Genomic DNA, 18050 nt, shown 5'->3' with positions numbered 1-18050 from the left:
GAAGTGATATTAGAGCCGAGTGCCCTGGAGGCGAATTTAGTGGCATTAAGGGATGCGTCAGCGGCATATTGGGAGGCCGCGATTATTTTAGACACGTCCTGGTGGAGGCGGACGTCTCCCGCTGGGAGCTTGGTTAGGAGCTCGTGCAGCCAGATCACAGAAGCCCTATTAAAAAAGGAGGCGGATGAAGAGGCCCTGATGGCCCAGGCAGCCGCCAGGTGGGTCTTGTGGCACGCCTTTTCCGCCTTCTTGTCCTCCGCCTTAAGGCCTTCCAGAAGGTCGGCCGGTAGGGAGGAGTTGGAGGTGAGTGCAGCGATGGGCGGGTCGACAGTGGGAAGGGCCAGAAGGTCCTCCAGCACTGGCTCCATAGTATAAAGCTTCCTATCTACCCCACTGGGAGAGGACTGCGTGGCTGGTTGAGCCCACTGGCGCTGGATTAGGTCGAGAAACAGCCCCGGGACCGGAACCAGCTCTTGTTGGGGTGCTGGGACATCAAACATGACCGCATTGGGATTAGCCGGAGTGGCATCCGCCGCCGGCGCGGCCGGTTTGGGCTTGATCCCCACCCTGGTGGCAGCCTTGACCTTGTGAAGGACAGATTTGAAAAGGCTGGGCTTGAACAGACCCGCAAAGGCGGGCGCTTCAGGGGGAAGGTCCTCGTCGTCCGAGAGACCTAGCACCTCCGGGTCAGGGTCCTCAATGGCAGAGGCCTCGCTGACCACCGAGGATTCCAGGGAAGGATGGCGAGCACGCTTGCTCGGAGGGGGAGCTGCCTGATCGGGTTTGGGACCCCTAGGGGCCACTGCAGTGGGACTCTTAAATTTCATGGCCTCCGTGATGCCCTTGGCAATGGCACGGGCCATTAGTTCCTGCATGCGGGGAGATAACTCCTCAGAGTCAGAATCAGGATCCAAGCCCTCCTCTAGGGGGGGTGAAGCCTCACCCTGCATGTCATCTATACTAGCATCCCCAGGGGGAGGGGCCTGCTCACAGGCCCAAGAGGGTGCCGGGGAAGCCGGCTCTGCAAATGACCTATTTGGGGATAGGTCCTGGGACTCCACCTCCTCGGCGAGGACCATCTGGAGATCTTCCCGGGAGGGAGGGATTCCTGAGAGGGACTGCTCCCTGTCTGCCTGGCGTCTGGCCTTCTCAAACTGCTTGTCAAGGGCCCGCTGGCGCCTTTCAGCATCCTTGGCCTCAGCCACAGAAGGGGTTCTGGAACGCTGTTTCCCAGAGCTACCCCCACCACTCTTGCCCGCACCCCCACTCCCCGATGAGGAGGAACCCTTGCTAGGGGCCTGAGAGAGGCTCGGCCTAGTATCTTGGGAATCAGTGGGACTGGGCAGGTCCATAGTCAATGACCACACAAGATGGAGCAAGGCTATGACAAGGCAGAAGTTAGAGAGAGAGACTGGTTGCTGCAAGGGGAACAAAACAAAAAGATTTGTCAAAATTGTCATATGCACAGTAATTGAGTCAATACGTATGAAAACATCCCATGCTTAATACCAGTCAGAGGCCCAGGGGTAGGATTGGGGCCTGCACCGAGGCGCAAGGCTCCGCAGGAGAAGCAGGGAGGAGAATGACTAGAAAAAGCTTTGGCCTGCGCTTACTTAGGCCTCCTCCCTGAGCTGGTATAATGACCGTTGGTATGGCCCAGGAACCAGCACCGCTCGCAAAAATAGGCAAAAGACGAAGGTGGCGATCCCAGCCTGAGAAACCCTTGCTAGGCCCTGCCACCTCCAGCGGTCTCCTGATAACGAGGCTGATGCAAAATGGCGGCCATGGCTGGGCGCGCTTTTTTTCACGCCTAAAATGGCCGCCGCAACAGCGTGAGGCTAAGGGAGAGCGAGGAGCGAACGCGCCTCGAATGGCGACGATCGCCCACTCCTCCCTGCGGCAGAGGTCCTCTAGCAGGCCGGGGAACGAAAAAACTTCGTCTAAAACAACAAACGAGGGGCCTGGGGACGTAGGAACCTCGCCGCTGCAGCCGCGCCGTTTTAAACGACAAGCGGCAGGCCTCCTAAGCCGTCCCATAAGGATCGGCTGAGGGGCACCCCCCACCACCTTCCAGCTTACCTCCTGGCCTTCAAACGTAGATTCTGCTGGAGAAAAACGCAGCGATGAGAAGAAAAACGTCTCCAAAGTTGGGGAAATGTTAGGAAAGAGAAATAAAACGCAAATAGAGAGTCCAAGCCAAAAAAGGATTAATTCAGCTCAGAGCTCTAGCTAATTACGTCCAAACGGGCTGACTGAGGAAGAATTCTGGGGGATTGAGCACACCAGGAGGAGGTGTGGCTAAAGGAAAAATAGTTCCTCAGTCCTAAGGGCAAGCAGACTGAATTAACCCATTGCTTGGACTCTCCAAGCGGTGTACAGGAAAAGGCACGTGTAAAAACACTTATTTGCTGATTTGTTTATATTCTTATTTTTGCACGAGAACGTACAGGAGAGTACACAGGGTGTCCTCCCAGGGATGGGCTTCAAAAATTTCAGCAACTACAGCAGGGGGGTAGTTTTCGCCTTCCTCAGGCTCCGGAGGCTTTCCCTCCATTTCCCCCTTCCCTGAGCCTCCGTACAGACTCTGCGCTTACCTCGCATCCAAAACGGGCCGCATGGAGACTCCTGGAAGGGGAGGGGTGGGAGGGACAGGGAGGAGTAGGTGGGGTCAGCCAGAGCTGGAATTTGGAAGTTCTCTTAGCGGGCCCTAATATTAGCTACGTGTTCTCCCAAACGCGGGAGCTGTCCTCCTATTTTTCTTTATAGTATGTGAAACAGATTTGGTTGAGAGAAAGTTAACTGCAGGGAATAGTATGTACTAAACAGTGGTGGGTTGCAGGCAGTATGCCCCAGTACGCCTGAGCTCGTTACCTGTCCTTTAAGCCTTTGGCGCTTCTGCGCACACGCATGGTGCCTGCACAACACTCCGCCAAGCAGCTGGAGCATTGCGGAGGCTTGCAGAAGGGTTGCAGGCAAGTACGATGCATGTGCCTGCGCGCCACACATGTCCATTTGGATGACGCCAGGGCCGTTCCAACCATACTGGTTGGAACGGAATCCAGACCCCATCACTGGTACTAAAATAGTATATAATTTTCTCCATAAACATTAAGCAAAGCTGAGAAAAAACAGTTTGGGGCATTGAGTCCCATACTTGACACATGCATCTTCAGAAAAGAACAGCCTATTTCCCCCAAATAAAATTGAGAACTGAAGTATATGGAATAATGTGGCATTCTGCCTAAATACAAAAATGTGCAATTGAGTTACACCATCTTATTCTAAACGTAGCCTTTATTTACAAGGGTTGCAGGCAAGTATGAGCTGTGATAGTTTCAAGAGCCTTTGCTCCTTCCCTCCCCAAAAAGCAATTTTACGGTCCCCCAAATCCTGGGTGTGCATCCTGAGCTCCAAGTGCAGAATGTTCCTTCAATAAAGAGAGATTTATTTTAGGAACCCAGCAATGTAAAACTTTTATGCTGCCTCTCTCGGAATTCCTTGCCCTCTTCAAAAGCTGCCTGTAGGAAGACTGCGCAGAATCCATGAAGTGGTGTAATTTAAGAAATGTGTGGCTAATTGATTCTGGGAGCCCTCTGGTTCCAGCTGAGTGTTGAGCTACAGAATAAATCTCTATATGTGTTAGAAATGGGTATAGGAGGGAACGGTGTAGAAAATTACTTGTCCCTTTGTATTAATGAGAATGATCAGTGCAAGATAATTGGTTTTATTGCATGTAATGCCACCTAGGATATTGGTAGTAAAAAAAAATGAATGGCAAATTTCACATAGATAGGCAGGGTTTCAAACTTACTGAGGTCTGACTGAATTTCTGTTGTTCTTCCTTGGAATTATGAGTTGACCAAATAACCATCTGATCTATCAAGCAATATGTGGCAGCAAAACCTTAGGAGTTTTGTATCTTCTGGCGGCCATCTGGTAGTCATCTATATTTATACAGTAGATAAATGCTGCTGAAGACCTGGAGTTTGCTGCAGGGATTAATATAGTAACAACACAACATTAGGAGTGGAAGAGAATCCTAGCTGATGATACCCAATCTCAACTACAGATTGACTGGGAAATTTATTTATTTAAAACATCCAACACTGGAAGTTTTTAAGAAGATGTTGGATAACCAATTGTCTGAAGTGGTGTAGGGTTCCCTTCCTAGGCAGGGGGTTGGACTAGAGGACCTCCAAGGTCCCTTCCAACTCCTATTCTATTCTATTTATATAACTGCCCACCTTAAGACAACTCTGGGGATCTTACAACCAATAAAACAATATAAAACCAACAGCAATAAAGCAAAACAGAAAAACCTGGCACCACAACCACACTTTTCTGATGCACCCACATTCTTGTCCCACCCTAGCCTCAACCTAGCCCAACATCTGGGAAAGAAACAAGTTTTAAGTACTCTCTGGAAGGATAGAAGGGTGGGGGCTTGTTGGATCTCAGAGACATGGGATAGGAGCTACAGTGGAAAAGGCGCACTTCTAAGGAGCCACAAGATGGCACTGTTTAAGGCAGAGATAGGTAACTATGGCCCCTTTACGACCTGTGGACTTTCAACTCCCAGAATTCCTGAGCCAGGAATAGGAATGGGGGGGTGGTGGGAGTGGGCTCACCCTATCAGCTCCGGTGGGACAGACATATGTACTCAGTTACAATGGCACTGAAAAGAGTGACTTATAATCAGTCCTCGCACAGACAACTGTTGCAGCATCCCCATGGTCACATGTTCAAAATTTGGGTGCTTGGCAGCCAGCATGTATTTATCACAATCTCAGTGTCAGCCTCTGCTTTGCTTACTTGCTATCGGCTGCCATAGAAACGGGGAGGGTGGGGGCATAGTATTTGGGATGGGAATAAATGGTACAGGAGGAGACATGGAAAAGGGAGTTTTCTTCTCACCATCTTCTGCGCATGCTAGTGGCCGATGTTTGGGCCTGGTCAAGGCCAACCGTCCTGCATACCAACATGATGATGCTTATTGGAGATGCATCCCACATGACGCCTAAGGGAATTGGACATTGGGATGGGGTCATTGGAGGGAGTGGGCTGGGTTATCATTTGACATGTACTTGTTCGTGCCTTTCTGACTCAGATCTTGCTTTACTTTCGCTGCTATCTTTTCATAACCAGTAAATTTCAACAACATATGAAGTTAGGAGTTTCTTTCTTGGTTATTGATGGAGGCACGACGGACGGGCAGTATCCCAGGGTCATGTGAATGCCATCTGACCCCTTCCCAGTTGGCTTCTGACAAAGATATTGGGGGCAGCCAAACTTTCTTAATGACTGCATGATTCACTTAACAACTGCAATTGTGATTCACTTAACAACTATGGCAAAAAAGATCATAAAATTGGGCATGACCTACTTAAAAACTGCCTTGCTTAGCAACATAAATTCTGTTCTCAATTGTGATAGTAATTTGAGGACTACCTGAACCGTTGGGTGGCTTTATACGTTTCTAAAACCAATCCATTAATCATCAGCCAATGGGAAGGAATTCCCAACCCCAAAAAGCCACAGTATAAAAGCCACACTCAATTGCATTACAGGTGTCACATAGAGTATGGGCAAGCAAATTTCAAGGCTTTGGACTCCGGAGATCAGGGTTTCCCAAACCTTTTCTTTCATTACCCAAAACTGCTTATCAGAAATGACCCTGTTATAATTGGATAATAGATTCCTGTGTCCTTATCGGAAGAAACCTTTGTCCAATTTTCGGTCGATTGACAGACTGCTTGTTCAGCCAATAAAGGAGAATATTTGTAGATAGTGGATGAAATGAGAGGTCCTGCTGCTCTGAGCTTGTTCAGCATTTTGACCACTAGGTGGCAGTAGCTACAAAAAGCCAGTGTTCCAGTCCTCCTTACAGCCAGAAGGGGACTATTGAATGGAAGAAGGGGGTCAGGGACTAGATTCAAGAAGAAAGTGGAAACCAAATGCAGCCACAATGCCTTAAGTTGTTCTTGGGCAGTCTCTGCTGCACTAAGATGCTGAGATACAGGCGGAGGCACCAAGACAGGTGCTCTGGAAACAGTCGGCAATCCTTGTGCTGAGACAAGGAAGCAGATCTATGTCCCTATTGGCAATTGCCTGGAAAATGTCTGGAGATCTTCACAGAAGAAAGGTGTGATATAATGGCACAAATAAATGGATCATTCCTAATTCTGAAGGAAAGGAAGGGAAGTTTAGTTCCTGGCATGGATTACAAGATTAAAAGACATAATTTAGTTATTTGGGGATGCTAGCGTAGCCTGTACAGACATCCTGTTTTCCTCCGTAAGTTCTTGATAAATACTACATGTTATAATATAGAGAAAAGAAGGAAGTGAACTTACTCTTTATTCATGGGGCATTCAAATTGTTATGATAGTATACACTTCAATATATTTTACTAATGGAGGGGAGGGTGTGTACTAAAAAACAAAGATAGCCCCTCCATTCCAGTAATGCACTGCCTAGACATGGGTTCCAAGAAGCATGGGTTGCCCCTGAAGGACAAAACAATAAGGGAGCTTGTGAGAGACTGTAAAGAATAGGAGAAGAAAATGGACTTAAATGATTAAAATGAGCCCCATAAATGGCAATTTAATCCAGATAGTAATAAATTTGAAAAACCGGAAAGCATTTGATAGATAATCCTTGACTTACAACAATTCATTTAGTGACCGTTCAAAGTTAACAACACTGGGAAAAAATGATATGACCTTTGCAGCATACCCATGGTCATGTGATCAAAACTTGAGTACCTAGCCACTGAGTCTGACGGTTGCAGTGTCCCCAGGGTCATGTGATCAAGCAAAGCCAATGAGGAAGCTAGATTCACTTAAGCACCGTCTTACTGATTGAACCACTGCAAGGATTCACTTGGTAATTGTGGCCAGAGAGGTCATAAAATTGAGCAAAACTCACTTAACAAATGTCTCGCTCAGCAACAGAAATTTTGGGCTCTGTTGTTGTCATAAGCTGAGGAGTACTTGTATACTGTTCCAAGAGTCTTCACAGGCATTACCAATGTGTACACCTTTGGTGACTGCTGGAAATTCATAGTTCAGCTAGCACAGGGGTGTCCAAACTTGAGAACTTTAAGACTTGTGGACTTCAACTCCCAGAATTCCCCAGCCAGCCATGCTGGCTGGGGAATTCTGGGAATTGAAGTCCACAAGTCTTAAAGTTCTCAAGTTTGGACACCCCCGAGCTAGCAGAACTGGTCACTATATATTCCTCTCTTCTCTCTCTCCCGAGTCTCCTTTTCATATCCAGGTAGTCAAGGACCTTGGAGGACTCATCTCTAATGATCTAAGTGCCAGAGCCAACTGTAAAAACATTGCCAAAAAGGCATTAAGAGTTGTTGAACTAATCTTGCGTAACTTCTTCTCTGGTAATATTGTACTGCTAACTAGAGCATACAAAACATTTGCTAGACCAGTTCTCCAATACAGCTCTTCTGTCTGGAAGCCGTACTACATATTGGACATTAATACAACTGAGCGAGTCCAGAGATATTTACAATAATACAATACAATAGTAGAGTTGGAAGGGACCTTGGAGGTCTTCTAGTCCAACCCCCTGCCTAGGCAGGAAACCCTATACCGTTTCAGACAAATAGCTATCCAACATCTTCTTAAAGACTTCCAGTGTTGGGGCATTCACAATATTTCACAAGAAGAGTCCTCCACTCCTCTGCTCACAACAGAATCCCTTATGCCACCAGGCGTGAAATGTTGGGCTTAGACAACTTAGAACTACGTCTCCTTTGGTCTGACCTAAGCGTAATACATAAAAGTATCTGCTACAACGTCCTACCTGTCAATGACTACTTCAGTTTCAACTACAACAATACACGAGCACACAATAGATACAAACAAGGTAAACCGCTCCAAACTCGATTGCAGAAAATACGACTTCAGCAACAGAGTGGTCAATGCCTGGAATGCTCTACCTGACTCTGTTGTTACATCCTCAAACCCCCAAAACTTTAACCTTAGACTGTCTACTGTTGACCTCACCCCATTCCTAAGAGGTCTGTAAGTGGAGTGCATAAGCGCACCAAAGTGTCTACCGTCCCTGCCCTAACAACCCCATTTATTTGTATCCATTTCATGTATCCATAATCTTGTATGTATTTATATCTATTATCTTACACACACTTGACAAAATAAATAAAAAATAAAAAGTGACTCGGTGATGAAAAAGTAACCTTATAAGCAATCCTTGCATTGAACAGTCATTTGGGGTACTGAACTCAGGGACTACCAAAGGAGAGGTCCATGAACTCCTTCCCTTATTCTAACACAGAGAAATGATTGCTTTATGAATTCATGAGCATTAGAAGGAGGCCTACAAAATTACCAATTACCAGTTCCACAACACTGTCTCTCCCTTTCAAGCGACCACTTAAGAGTCTCAACATCTTTTTTATATTGCGGCATTCAAAACTGGATGCAATATTCCAAGTGGGGTCACTTGAAATACAGAATTCCAAGTCACCACACTTGGAATATTGCATCCAGTTTTGGTCACCATGATATAGAAAAGAAGCTGAGACTCTAGAAAGAGTGCAGAGAAGAAGAACAAAGATGATTAGGGGACTGGAAGCTAAAACATAGGAAGAACGGTTGCTGAAATTGAGTATGTCTAGTCTTATGAAAAAAAGAGCTAGGGGGAGACATGGTAGCAGTGTCCCAAAATCTCAGGGGCTGCCACAAATAAGAGGGAGTCAAGCTATTCTCCAAGGCACCTGAAGTCAGGACTAGAAGCAATGGGTGGAAACTAATCAAGGAGAGAAGCAACATAGAACTAAGGAGAAATTTCCAGACAGAACAATTAATGAAACCGCTTGCCTTCACAAATGTCTATCGGTGGAGGTTTATAAGAAATTGGACAACCATCTGTCTGAAATTGTATAGGGTCTCCTGTTTGAGCATGGGATTGGACTAGAAGACCTCCAGGGTCCTTCCACCTCTGTTATTCTGTTAATAGTTGTCTTTTTTGGATTGAACGGAAGGATTTTTTCTGCGTTTGCACAAATAAATCCCTCCCTCCCCCCATCTCCCAGTTCTTTCTTTCTTTTGGAGTCACAGTTAACCCATCCTTAAGCACCTTACAACAGAGAGATTCACCACTTATTATTTACAATGTTTTTTTTAAAAAAAATCTTGCATCAACATAAGGCTATAATACATTCAAAAGGGAAGACTTCATTTCCAATATCCAATCTTCTGAGTTATAACCCCCTTCCTCTTTCTTTTCTTAAAATTAAAGCCAGTAAGAAGCTTTGGCTTCTTGCTGAGAGCCTTTCTAGAATACAATAGTTCTTTTGAAAGGCATTATCAAGCAAGTCAACATTTAAGACATGTGCCCTATATAATTTCCAGGAGAATCGGTGCTAAAGTATGTTCAGAGGGCAATGAAAGAGAAGTGCCTTTTGTGATTTTCAGCTAGGTGAAAAAAGGTGTTCTTCGGACAAGGAAGTTTACATAATATTTCTAACTACATATGGCTGAATACATAACAAGTTACATTGCCTTCCTCTACCATAGTAACACCCTATATATGGAGAAGTACATTAAGCCATTTTCTTGACCCCAAACTGTTGAATGAATCAATAGTCCTAGTTTTTGACAATCAGAATGCTCGAAAGACGAACACTGAACATCATGTATTAGGGAAGTCCTCTTTCAAGTTGTCTTTAAATTTTTATTACAATGTCTATCTAATTTGTGTCCATTTTCATGTTCTTACATATCAACATTATTTTTCTGGAAATAATTCCAATAAAGGGATGTAAAATCTCCAAAGAATAGATGTATCAATGTGTTACTATTAAGGCAGCAATTTTGTACCCACTTAGAAGAATCAGGTCTGTTAGGAATGTAAGCTAACAGTTGGGTTAGCAATATATAAACCAGGATGGTAGTACTGTTTCTTTAAGTACTGCTGTAATGTGATTGGTTGCAGTTACCTCAAGCAGCCATAAGAGGGAGCCAGAATGACTGTTAGCTCTCTGTTAGAAGCTGATCGGTGGATGTATGTGAGTTACTGTGTTTTTGCTACTGTTAGCCTAAACCAGTGCTTCTCAAATAGTGGGGCGGGCCCCCCAGGGGGGGCGCGAGGCTCCGTAAAGGGGGGCTCAGCTCAAATTATTTTATATATTTTTGTTTTGCAGGTTAAAGTTTTTTTTAATATTGTGTTCCTTTAAATCCTGTGCTCCTTTAAATCTTTTCTGCTACAGTTAATAAAGCTATTCTTTGTTGTAAATTGATCCACATTTCTTTCTTTTTTTATTCTCTTATACGTTAATAAGGATACAGTGTTATGCAGAGGTGTACTTATAACAATTTTATAGACAAATGATACTATTTACAGTCGCGCGGGGGGCGCGAAATGTTTTCTTCTTCCTAGGGGGGGCATGACAGAAAATAATTGAGAAGCACTGGCCTAAACTGATTATTTGATACTGGACTGTGTTCGAAGGATCATTCCTTAACTGAGAACATTGATAACTGACTGACTGAACCGTGTATGACTTGGACTGTAAATTGAACTCTGAATACCTCTACATTTCCACATAGTAAACTAATATATTCGGTGTCCCTGTATGCTGGTTTGTGTGTGTGTTCTTCCATACCACTCTCATTACGCTTCTCTGCACACTCGCTCTCCTAACGGGGAGCTTACTTACTTAACAAGGTCCACTGTACTTATTTCTGAGCAGAAATACATTGGATACAGTGGCATCGGTCAAAAATAAAATTATTAAATGTTAACCTTTACTAAGAGAGTAAATAGCAGTGAAATAGGTCTAAATATTCTCCTGCATCCAAGATCATCTAAAGCTGCAATCTGACCACTATCTCAACAAACATACCCAAAAGGATATAGGCTCATCAACAACAAAGATGATAAGGGATCTGGAGGCTAAATCATTGTGGGAACTAGGTGTATCTAGTCTAATAAAGAAAATGACCAGGTGTGATACGAAACCAGTCTTTCAATACTTGAGCAACTGTCACAGAGAAGATGGGATCAACCTCTTCTCCAAAGCACTTACAGAGAGATCCAAACTAGAACTAAGGAGAGGTTTCCTGATAATGAGAAGAATTACCGTATTTTTCAGAATATAAGACGCAGCAAGGTTTTGAAGAGGAAAATTTTAAAAAAAGTTGCACTCTGCAAACCTCCCAAAAATGGCTGATTTTTCGTGAAAGCGTGCCCATTTTTTTTAAGGAGGCATGAATAGCCCTTAGGAGGCTTGTAGAGTGCTCCTAGGGGTTGGGGGGGGTCAAAAACGAGCAAAAAAGAGCCCCGTTTTTTGTCAAAATAGCCCTTAGGAAGCTTATAGAGTGCTGCTGGGGGCTGGGGGGGGCAAAATGGGCCATTTTCCACACATTTCTGCCCTCCCCAGCCCCCAGGAACTCTCTGAAAGCCTTCTAAAAGCTATGCACAGCCATTTGGGTGAAGGGGGTGGAGTTTCAGGAGGCAAAAAAAGGCTGTATTCAGTGTATAAGACGCACCCAAATTTTCAGCCTCTTTTTTAAGGGAAAAGGGTGCGTCTTATACTCTGAAAAATATGGTATTAAATGGAAGGCTTAGCTCTGGAAGTGGTGTGTGCTCCATCATTGGAGATTTTCAAGAACAAACCAGACTGCCATTTGTCCAGAATGGTACAAGATTACTTACTTGAGCAGGAGGTTGGACTAGAAGACCTCCAAAGTCCTTCCAACCCTATTATTCTATGTTCTACAGTGTAAAGTAAGCGAAGAGAATTGTTTACATTGACAAAAGTAATTGAATCGTCTGCTTTTGGGGTACAGCTTTAGAAGGGTAGTAATTATAAAAAGAATTCTAAACAAACAGTTACATACTAATGTAATATTATTGTAATTATTATTAACATATTAATACATTTAAAAAAAATATGGTACAGATACATTGTTTTATTGATTGTTGTTTGCTGCCCAGAGCAGAGTCAACTATAAATTTGTTTAATAATAAATAAATAAATAAATGTCTATTTCTAAAAAATTCTAATGAAGAGAATGAACAGCTAATCTGTTCTTACAAACAGTTTAGGAACAGGTCATGAAGGATGAATGCTACAGCAGGAGATGGCGAGTTCTAGTCCTGCCTTAGTCATGAAAGCCAGCTGAGTGATCTTGGGCCAGTCACTCTCTCAGTTCAACTCACCTCACAGGGTTGTTGTTCTGGAGAAAATAGGAGGAGGAAGGCATATTAAATATGTTCGCTGTTTTGAGCTTTTTGTAAAAATAATAAATGCAGGATACAAATAAATAAAATAAACTCCTAGTTTTGGTCCTAAAAACCTCTACAGTCCAAGTCAACTTAGCGAATTGGTTATGTTGGAAAGCATAGTCATCCTCTAAAGCAGGGGTGTCCAAACTTGGGAACTTTAAGACTTGTGGACTTCAACTCTCAGAATTCCCCAGCCAGCAGAGCTCTGCTGGCTGGGGAATTCTGGGAGTTGAAGTCCACAAGTCTTAAAGTTCCCAAGTTTGGACACCCCTGCTCTAAAGCCATGGCAGAGTTAGCAACCTTTTTAGATAACACAACAAAAATCTTTTGCAGTAGTTCTTCTAATCTAAGCTATTAGCAGAATGGCAAAAGAGAGATGATACAAACAACGTAAGTAAATAACTGACATATATTCTCCACCCACTTTTTTAAATCAATGAAGACAAATAGAAGAATTAAACAAATTGGAAAAAATAGGCCCTTCCATTTCCCTGGGGCCTCTTGATTGGAACTTTATGGAGGGGTGTGTGTGTGTGTGTCATTAAGTATTCAGGACAGGTGGGAACACAAACAACATTTACTTGGAAATGGTTGATTTTTCCAAGTTTCAGCTGCCTTGTCTGAAAGGCTTGGTGCCAAACCACAAGAGAGGAACTGGTCCAGCAGATTGCAAAACATGCCTGAACTGAAAATAAACAAGAAATGTTCCATGATCACATGAGAAGCCTACATCAAAGCTGTCACGTTCGTCACCTTTGTCCATCGTGGAAGCCAACATGTCAACATTTAGCTAAAATAAAGTTCTTTCCCTTTGAAGGAAAAAGAAAGATACTGGTGAAGAAAGTGGTTTCTGCATGCAGGAGAAGACAAACAGCATCACTTCCTAGTTCTTCTGCATGAAATACACACAGACACACAGACACACATGAGAGGAATTGTATGTTTTATGTTTGGATTAGTACACCTGGTGATATAAGTTGTAGGAAAAGCTCATATAGGCCACTATTGTCTACTAGGGCTTTGGGTTTGATTTCAAAAGGTAAAGTCTTTTACACCTGCCACATTATCTCAGGAAAATACATAACCTCACAATGCTTGTGGGGAAAGTGGCTGTTTTAAAGAGTCATAGATGGATGCGACTTGTTATGTATTACACTACATTTGTGTCACCATGTTTTTTACAGAAACCCAAGGGCTGCCCAGAAGTATTGTCTATAACGACTGGCCACAATTCTACAAAACTACCTAGTCTTTCTTGGACATACCAGAAGCTGAACATGGAATCTTTTATGTGTGTTGCATGGGCTTAAAATGTGACATATTCCTCTGTGTTTCACTTCTGACTGAGATATGAGCTACTAGAAACTTTGGATAGCGAATGAAGTGGTATCTGCCCAGTTACCTTTAGGAACACATGAAATTACTAGAAGGAACACTGAGGTTATATACATCAGTATTATCTATATCAGAAATGACATAATACATCAGTATTATCTATATCAGAGATGACATACCTCCATTTTGAGTCACATGTCCTGGTTGTTCTGGATATTTTTATCTCTTAGTTGTTATCATCAGATTTATCTTGATTCTATTTTGCTGCACATCCCTAAATATTGTTCCATCTCTATAAAACACACCACTGCAGCTCTTGGATATTTATTGTCTGGCTGTGTTGATCATCACCTATTTTAGCCGTATTTGTTTATTCAGTAGATTGTTTATATTTCTGCATTATATTTCTATGTAGTTTTATTGATTTTACATTAGCTTGTTTGTACTGTGGAATGATATTTTTCTTGGGCTGTCTATGACTGTAATAAAGCATTTTCTCTCTCTCACTACACACACACACACACACACACACCTTACATAAGGTGTGTGTGTGTGTGTGTTTGTAGGAAGTATTTTTTCAGCAGCATCAGGGATGTGGGTGGATCAAAAAGTGGCATCATAATTCAAGCCCTGCCCCTTTTTGGTCTGTCAGATCACATCCATGCTTAACAGGAGTGGAGCTTAGGGTGGAAAGCTGCAGTGGTTACATGTGGGACTGGCCCAGGGGTGGGTTCCTGCCAGTTCTAACCTCTTCTATAGAAAAGGTTCCACAAATCTACAGTGCCATTTAGAACCGGTTCCAGCTCCCTCCCCCCGCCCATACACACATCATCAAGATGAACAGCGAGAGGAGGAATTCTGGGAGTTGAAGTCCACAAGTCTTAAAGCTGTCAAGTTTGAACACCCCTGGGGTTTTTTTTTTTTGTAAAGGGTTAGGGGCGCAAGGGTCTTGTAACTTGACAGCTTTAAGACTTGCGTGCTTCAAATGCCAGAGTTTCTGAGCCAACATTTTGGTTGCTAAGTAAGAGCGTTGTTAAGTGAGTTTCACCACCTTTTACAAGTTGGCCACTCCCACCCAGTCACATGGCTGGCAAGCCACTCCCACCCAGTCACATGGCCAGCAAGCCACTCCCACAAAGCAGGCCACACCTACAGAAGAGGTTCTAAAAATTTTTGAAACCCACCACTGGACTGGCCTCACGACACGACTTCCACCATTTTGTCTTTTTGGATCTTTCCTCTCCCGATGAACGTCACTGCTCAATTTTATGCACTACCGCAAGTACCAATAGATATGAATATTTATGTGGTTGAGGGATGGACTGTGAAGTCCGACTTACTTGCACTGAAGCTACTACTGTATGTACCTGGTTGGATACTGAAATATCGAAGCGCACAGCCAGGCTCAAAAAGCACCAAGGACACTAACAGTTCAACCCTCAACTACGCATACTGATTTCTGCTGGACAAATCAAATCTTATCAGCAAAGACTAGAAGAATGCCAGACTGCCCTGAATAGGCCTTCCATAATTACTGTAATCCAGGGGTGTCCAAACTTGGGAACTTTAAGACTTGTGGACTTCAACTCCCAGAATTCCCCAGCCAGCTGGCTGGGGAATTCTGGGAGTTGAAGTCCACAAGTCTTAAAGTTCCCAAGTTTGGACACCCCTGCTGTAATCAATTCTTCGCCAGATCCTCCTGATCAGTAAAGAAGGAAGGGAACAGGGTAAAGAGGGTGTAAAACCCCTCTCCTGGATTTAATTTACATTTTAATTTAAGACAAACTTTACACGAATTCAAGCTTTAAATCAATTAAAGTTTTAAGATCAATTATTAAAATATTTTCACAAGAAGCGGTTCAACCATCTGGAAGAAGCGACCGCCAGCACACATCGGGGTTCTCCGGGGATTTGAAGAGGAGAAAACTTTTCTCCCTCCGAGGTTTTGATTTATTAAATTTGCGCCCCGCCCAATGATCTCGGGCGACTCAGATCGCACTCGATTCAAGCCGCGTTCATCCCCATGCCGGCTGCAAATGGAAAAGCCACCGGCCGCAGCCCTTCCTGGGACTAGATTTGAAGCGCTCTCCAGAGGAACCCTAACAAGTCGCCCCTCCCCGTACCCTTTTCACAATAAATCCGTTGCACCTTCCCCAACCCGGCGGTGCCCCAGGGGAAGCGTCCCAGGGTAATTCCTCTCTTCCCGGCTACTTGGTCCTCAAGGCGGATTGGCTGCGCTCATCACCCTCGGTTTTTTCAAGCGCTAATCTGGGTGATTTAGTGGGTGTAGCGGGAGAAAGTCGTGTTGCAACGACAGCATAATTTATGGCTCCCAAACTTTCGGACATGAACAATTCTCCCTTTTCTGCAATGTCTTTGCAAAAACGTCTTGGGGTGCGCGTTGAGGGAGAGATTTAGTTAGTTCAGGGGTGTCCAAACTTGGGAACTTTAAGACTTGTGGACTTCAACTCCCAGAATCTTCTGTGAGTTGAAGTCCACAAGTCTTAAAGTTCCCAAGTTTGGACACCCCTGAGTTAGTTTGTTTGTGTTGGGGGGGGGGGGCTGCACCAAGGGAAGCTCATTCAATTTCATTGTATACATGCTGTGCATTGACAACAAAGGCTTGATTTAGTTAGCTAGCTAGCTAGCCAGCCAGCCAGGCAAATACTGTAGAGGCGGAGAGGAACGATAACGCTGGTAATATAAATATGGATCCCACAAAAGGCAAACGCTGGGAAACTTCCCTTTCCACAGCGACGGTCCTGTTTTCTGTGGCACCGTAGAGGAGGAGGGAAGGGAGGAGCAGCAGCAAACCGAATTGCAAAGCAAAGAAAGGCGGGAAGAAAAACACAAGGCAAACAGGTGGCGCCCCTTGGGACGTGGAGAGCTGCGGCCGTCGTCGTCCCTACCAGAGTGGCTGAGGGGGGGGGGGGATAGGCGTCCCAAGCCAACAGGCCAGGAGGGCGCCAGGATAGGGGGATGGTGGCATGGTGAGAGACGGAGAAAGCGACGGAATACCAGACAGAAGCAAGGCGCCTCCCTTCGACGGCTCTGGCGCCCAGTTGCCGCAGCACCACACACGCCTCCCCGCACGGCTCGCTCCCTCTCACCTAGCAAAAGCAGCCTGTGCGTCTGCTTGTACTCCCTCTTCTCGGCTTTGAGGCACTTGTCGATGCTTTGGCTGCGCTTCCGATCGGCTTTTTCCTTGATTTTGCTGCTCTCCTTCTTGGCGGCTTGCAGCTCCGCCGCGTCCCCGCCTGCGGGATAGGCAGAGATGGGCAGGTGGTCTCCCCCGGAGCGGAGGCTATAGCACATCCCCATGCTGCCGAGAAAGCGGGGGGGGCGTATAGAAAGGCACGCTCGCTTTTCTACACGCGTTTGTTATTCGCTCCGCACGTGCCAGGCGGACTTGGGGAATCTCTGCCGGCTCTCCCTTGGGCGACGTTCAAAGTGGCGGCCCCCGAGAACCTCCATAGACTTTCAGAGCGGTGGAAACTTTTCCTCCGAACTCAGCGACGTGTTTTGCCTGGGTCCTCTTTGGCTCCTATTTCCCCTTTTTCAAATTAGTTTCCCTCTTTTGCTTTATGAATGTATGCGTGCTTCTGTCTATTTCTCTCTTTCAGTCTGTTTGTGTGTGTGTTTTGTTTTTTTAAATTTGGGTGTGTGCAAAACACGTGACTGAGCCGAATTTACCGTATTCTCCAGAAATCGAAGAGCGAAAAACTACTTCCTACCGCGGCGCTGCCTTTGCTTCCTCCTTTATGTTTATTTACATGTTTAAGCGCTGCTGCTTCGTATTTTCCCGTCTTTTTCTTTCCGATCTACTCCAAAGACTTCGTTGCTGCATTTTGGAAAGGGACAAGAGCGCGCGCTACAATCTTAAAGTATAATTTGGGAAGAGAGACTTGTTGAAAGAAATATATGTACATAGTTGGGCACCAACCAGTCTGGCTTAAGGACCAGGTTATCTTTTTGATTTCAATAAGACAACCATAGTTAATCTCTCAGGTAAAACTTTTTACCTAATGTATACCAAATAGGTGAAGAAAAGTTTCATTGTTCTTCCAGCCATAAATAGCAATAGCATTTAGACTTATATACCACTTCACAGTGCATTCTCTAAGCGGTTTACAGAGTCAGCATGTTGCCCCCGACAATCTGGGTCTTAAATGATACCTCTATAATAATAGTCTATACAAAAAAATTATTTGTGCCCTTTAAGATTTGCCTTTAAAAGACCATTCCTCTGATCTTTGAGGGTGTCATATGGATTGAAGATTTGGATATTGTTTTAGAAAGATTTCTAAAGAATCTTTCCTTAAATTCCAGACAATTGGAAAATAAGTTTTTTAATGAAATAATTTTTTGACCCACCCCAACAACTTATTTTTTGTTAATATAAGCAGTTAAAGTTATTATTGCATTGAAATTCACACTTAGAATGA

The 18050-nt window shown here is 44.4% G+C and overlaps 1 protein-coding gene across 2 annotated transcripts in view; it reads right to left on the bottom strand.

Annotated features, from left to right (window-relative positions):
* GNAS (GNAS complex locus) overlaps positions 1-17195 on the bottom strand; it is a 241776-nt gene extending 224581 nt beyond the window's left edge. The window contains exon 1 of one of the 2 annotated variants that reach the window (XM_081948387.1): positions 16716-17195. In XM_081948387.1, coding sequence (XP_081804513.1) covers positions 16716-16926 — 211 coding nt within the window. In that variant the 5' untranslated portion in view covers positions 16927-17195. The remainder of the gene's footprint in view (positions 1-16715) is intronic. The other variant, XM_081948389.1, reaches the window with a different exon arrangement.
* Between the last annotated feature and the right edge of the window lie 855 nt (positions 17196-18050).

Source organism: Natrix helvetica, assembly GCF_964273705.1.
Source record: "Natrix helvetica genome assembly, chromosome: 3".
In the NCBI taxonomy this organism is placed as follows: domain Eukaryota; kingdom Metazoa; phylum Chordata; class Lepidosauria; order Squamata; family Natricidae; genus Natrix; species Natrix helvetica.
This window is presented reverse-complemented; position numbering and strand designations above follow the sequence as displayed.